Source organism: Zea mays, chromosome 5 (assembly GCF_902167145.1).
Source record: "Zea mays cultivar B73 chromosome 5, Zm-B73-REFERENCE-NAM-5.0, whole genome shotgun sequence".
In the NCBI taxonomy this organism is placed as follows: Eukaryota; Viridiplantae; Streptophyta; class Magnoliopsida; order Poales; family Poaceae; genus Zea; species Zea mays.
In genome coordinates, this window is record NC_050100.1 from 183,812,279 (window position 1) to 183,817,929 (window position 5,651).

Below are 5,651 nucleotides of genomic sequence, written 5' to 3' on the forward strand. Positions count from 1 at the left end.
TGTTCATATTGGTTTTCGACCAAAACTATTTCCTGCATGTCAATCGATCGACAGTGAGAGGCTTCTATTCCTTACCCCCAAACATTCTTACTTGACATAACAATTTTCATGGTTTTTTGTGGAGTCCATGTCTTCGTGAATAATTCATAGGTGTTGGCCTTCATTATTACCGAAGATGATCATTCATGATCGTTTTTTGCCAAAAATGCCAGCTGCATGCCCATTGATCTTTGGCGAGAGGCTCATATTCCTTTCCCCACACATATTTCCTTGTTATAAATAAGTTTCTTGATTTTTAGTTGAGACCATTTCTTCATGAAAATGCATGTGTTAGCCTTCGGAATTATCGAAAACGGTTATTCGTAACGATTTTCGACAAAAAATACCGGACATATGCCACCGATCTCCAGTGAGAGGCTCCTATTCCTTATGTCACACATATTTCCTTGTCATATCATTTTCTTGGATTTTTAGTTTATACCATTCCTTTATGAATAATAAATAAGTGTTAGACTATTGTATTGTCGAAAACGGTTCATGACTGTTTTTGGCAAAAAAAATGTCGGCCTTAGGCCATTGATATTCGGCAAGAGGCTCATATTCCTTAATCTCATATGTTTTCTTGTCATAAATCAAGTTCATGAATTTTTATGGAGAGCATTTTTCATTAAAAATCTATATGTGTTAATCTTCGGTATTGTTGAATTTTCTGTGGAGACTATTTCTTGGTGAAAAATCTCTAAGTGTTAGCCTTCGATATTGCTAAAAAAAGGCTAGTCATAGCGGTTCTCAACCAATATTGTTGCTTGTATACCCATTGATCTTTGACGATAGGCTCTTATTCCTTATCCCACACATGTTTCCTTAATATATATGTCACACCCGAATTTAAGGATAAATCCAAGTGCAACTTACATGTGTGCTAGGATCAAGTCTCACACATATGATGACTCAATGTACATAAATCAATGTCATAACCTTTATTACATATGTAAAATTCTTTGTACTAAATAACTAAATAAAATAAACCATTTGGTGACAAGATCCTCCACCATCATAGTTGACTGGGAGACGACGACCTAGACCTCTCCAAACTCATCATAGCAATCTTTCTCCGGTGGTACCTGGTAATGTCCTAGTGTGATTATAGCAATGGTGAGCTCCCACATAGTCATCGATCAACAAGTGTGGGAAAAAGTGTAGTGTAAGGCTTACCAAGAAAAATGGCTAAGGCTGAGTATAGCTTTTAATTTTGTTGGTCAAAATGTTATTAGCAATTACTAAGTATAAGTAAATACCATTCCAATTAAGTAATAGATCATAAGTGAAATTCCCACAATACAATGCATGTCAATTAAGTTTAGTTCCATAATTTATTCATGTGAGGGTCTGAGCCGCTCATGACCGTGAGCACAGTTGATATATCAATTTTACAATCTGCAAAGTGGCACATCTTTACCCATAAGTCATGATATCCATCTGCTACGGGGTCATGAATCACATACACCTCTTCCCAGGAGGCGAGACAGGGTGTCACTATGAGGCCTTTCCAAAGTTTCACTAGCATGTGGAAAATCGCTACAGATTCATGTAGAAGGAAGCATAAACCTTTTTCCATGGTGACACGGTCTGTAACCCCATCACAGTAATTATAGCCAACACTATGCTTGTGTGACTCACTCCCCGCTTGCCCCATTTGGGTAAGGATTCTCACACACTAGTTTCACTAATTAATTAGCTAAGAGTGTCCCATTCCACCCTTGTGCTAGCACTATTGTCTCAGGTGGTCGCTCCATGTTCCAATTAACAAAATGATTTTATCATGCATAATAATAAATCCAACCATAATAGTAAGGCATGATTATAATTCGTATGTAGCATTAATCCCAAAACCAGGTAGAGCAATAGCAAGACTACCCAATAATTCATTTGTATAAAAGGTGTAGTGTAAACAATACTAGGTAACCTATTAGGTTGCCCAACAATTTAACCTAATTGTGCAGAGGTGAGAATAGAATCATAAATATTGTTAGGTCAAAGAATGTGCTTAAGGACACAACTTGCATTTTGGTGAACTTTAGATACTTCTCCAATTTGAAGTTCCTCAAACCTCGCTTCTAATCGCAGCAATACATACAAATAGACAAAGAATAGATAAAAATAACATTACACCAAACATGAAAATAAACTATGTAATACTATTCTATGTGTCGCTACGAGATCGTAGGTTCAAGAACCACTAAAATCGGAGTTACGGTTGAAAAGATATAATTTTCAAAAGATTTATGGGATTAAATAAGAAAACTATGTTCTATATTGATTTTAATCATGTGAGAAAGGTATTCCAAAGAAATAATTAATTTAACTTTAATCCAAATTATAACTTGATTATAAATAGTATTATAGTCAAATTAAATCATGGATTAAGATTGATTAGAAAAGTTAATCTAATAAACAAAAACTTAACTATTTTTGAAAAGGCATTACATGATAAAATAATGTTGTTAACTTGTAGGCAATATTATTATGAAGCTAACGCAATTTGAACGGATTAAACTGAAGTTAAAACATAAGAGATGTAGATTTTCTAAGTTTTCTATAATTATTTTTATACCATAAATCAATTTCCAGAGGTTTATCCATTTTCTTTTATTTATTTTTCCTTAAAAGGGACTCCGGGTCCTATTCCTTAAAACTGTAAGGTCTAAACCTTAAATTTAAGGACTTATCTGTGCACATCTTTGAACTATATGGACTGCGGGTTGATTCCTGCAAAATCTGAGGACTCTTATGCAAAAGTGCTCGGCTGAAGGGGTACGAAGTAACCTGAGCCACACAATCTAACTTTGATGGATAAGATTAGATTCAAAATATATTGAATGGGTATATAACTGTGGCCCTCAGATCCGAGATCCACGGCTTGAGACGAGCGCTACACTAGCACCATTCGATCTAACACGTGTTGCCCAGATTTAATGCACTAGACTGCTTTCTTCAGTTCTAATTAGGACCACACAATTTCGGATCGGTGGTCCATGAGCACCCCACCATCTCTGCCTCTCTCTCCGGTCATCACAACGCGGCGGCGCTCTCGGCCGACGGCGGCACCATTCACCGGCGAATAGCGAACCGCCCCCCTGGACTCTCCCTGGGCGCTAACTCATGTGAGCTACAACGAACTCAATGGATGCATACTTACTAGTAATTATGGCGGCAATGGAGCTCTCCACGTCGTGCGACGGCTTCGTGGTTCCAGTGAGCAATTTGTCACGCTCCAAGGACTCCCCGAGCCTAACACCGCCACGCCTGAGTCGCAGACACTTCGGTGAAGCTCCCCGGACCAACCCCGCGGACGCGACGACGATGAACCAGAGTTCCCTCTCGCGATGGACTCTCTTCCTTCCTCCACTCTCTGCTTTCTTCGACGACGGTGCTCTCGGTTTCATTCTCGGTTGCTCTTAGATGTTTGGCGGGGAGGGTCATCGGGGTTCACATTTATACACCGGGTGATACCGAATCTCAACAACCTCGTTAGTTTGTTATGATTCAACAACCGTCTGTTGTGTGAGTCCCATGGTGATCACGAGCGAGAGGAAGAACAGGAACATGAGGTCTGTCACTGGGGCCCCACACGTTAGCAGGTATGTTCTGGGCAGGCGCACATTTAAGGCTGCGAGAGGTGTCTATCGCATCGCGTGGGCCCGATAAGTCGGTCATCCAGGGAAAAGAACGAATCAAAGGAAGAGTGGGCCGACAGGTAGAGGAGATAAGAGAGGAGATACAATACATGTTTTAATGCAAATAACCAAACACTAACCATATATATCATAAATGAACCAATGCAATTAAACAAACAAAATCCTATGCACGAATCTAGCATGTGTACAAGGAGCATGGCTCCTCAAGTACAGACCAAGAAGTATTTATTTGTCGTATGTTAGGAAATAAAATAGACACAAAGATTTACGTGAAAAAATCCCCTCCAATATGGAGGAGCAAACAACCACGAGGAAACAAATCCACTATCAACCGCAGAGTACAAGTTACAGGGAGGGCCTATATTTATAGGCGTACAAGAAAGAATATTCCAAGGCATATTCCAAATATATAAAAAGAATTAGAGGCATATTCCAACAAATCTCCCCTTGACTCTAAATCCATAGAACTGTTTCCCAAACACCACTAGGATGCTAAATTTGAATATCAACCAAGTCTAAGGAATCTTTAGACTTGGAACTGGAGCACGACTTTGTATCATCAAAATAACCTCTCTTCTAGAACGCAATAGAAACAGCTTCAACATCAACTGTTGAACACTGCAAGTAATAGAGATTATTTAAACGGTTGCCCTTCAAGATAATACGATTGCCACGAGAAACCTTAAGAACACCATCAATAACAGCAAAATTGAATCCCATTGCTTCTAAAGTGCTCAAAGAAATAAGATTTCTCTTCAATTTTGGAACAAAACGGACATTGATAAGTTTCTTAATACTGTCATCATGAACTTGGATATAAATAGAGCCGATTCCAATAATCTCACATGTGGATCCATCTCCAATAACAACTTCACCAGCATGAGACTGAACATAATCAGAAAATCAATCTCTATGCGAACAAATATGAAAAGTGCAAGTGGAATCGAGAACCCAAGAAGAGCACTTTTCAACAGAGGCAACAAACAGATCTTCTCCACCATCCAAAGTTTCAACAAAACTGACTTCAACAGAAGACTTATCCAATTCTTTTTTCTTTTTCTCCTCTTTATTTCTCACTTTAGGGAGCGCCGGGTTTTGCTATTAGTCGACATAATGCAACAAATAGCAAAACCCGGCGGCGGCGGCTACAATGTGGATAAAAACAATGTGTCTAACCCTACCTCTGATACCACTTGTTAGGAAATAAAATAGACATAAAGATTTACGTGAAAAAATCCCCTCCAATATGGAGGAGCAAACAACCACGAGGAAACAAATCCACTATCAACCGCAAAGTTTAACGTTACAGAGAGGGTCTATATTTATAGGCGTACAGGAAAGAATATTCTAAGTTATATTCCAAATATATAAAAGGAATTAGAGGTATATTATAACATTGTATTTATAAATAGTATATTTTTATATATTTAAGTTATGTATTTTCTAATCATTTTTTAAGAACGGTATAATTTTATTTGTTTAATTGTGTAATTAGTATTTTATTTTAATAAAGTAACGTGTTCTATGTTAATTAAAAAACTTGTGAGGCTATCCGCAGTAGCGAGTAGATTGTGTAAAATAAAAAAAATTATAGTGTAAATTATATGGTTTATATAGTGAAATTTAAAATAGAGGATATGGTTTAGGGTTTAGGGGGATAGGAGATATCAGACTATGTTCAACGGTGTACCCTTGGCTCCCCCTCCCCTGACACTGTAGCCGTTTTAGGGGCTACAGTGCGACCCTAGGCCCTTCACTGGCATCCTCTTCCTCCTCCTCTCCCCTCCTGATTCCTTCTCTCTCCCGCTAAATGGATGGGCACGCTACGCCGGAAACCTCCCCCGCAGCCGCTTCCTTCGCCCACAAGCGCGCGCTCGGAATACTCCGAGGACGGAGCTCCAGGCGAACCAAGGGCGACGAAACCGCCGCCGGAGAAGGTACCCGTCGATCCGC

At 39.0% G+C, this 5,651-nt stretch overlaps 1 protein-coding gene across 1 annotated transcript; it reads right to left on the reverse strand.

Moving 5' to 3' along the window:
* Positions 1 to 838: 838 nt before the first annotated feature.
* LOC100277823 (uncharacterized) lies at positions 839 to 3,468 on the reverse strand. The gene is made up of 2 exons (NM_001151292.2): positions 3,200 to 3,468; positions 839 to 1,135 (listed from the first exon to the last, which is right to left on the reverse strand). Exons 1-2 carry the CDS (start codon positions 3,444 to 3,446, stop codon positions 1,080 to 1,082), a joined length of 303 nt encoding a protein of 100 aa, NP_001144764.2. The 5' UTR covers positions 3,447 to 3,468; the 3' UTR covers positions 839 to 1,079.
* Positions 3,469 to 5,651: the final 2,183 nt, after the last annotated feature.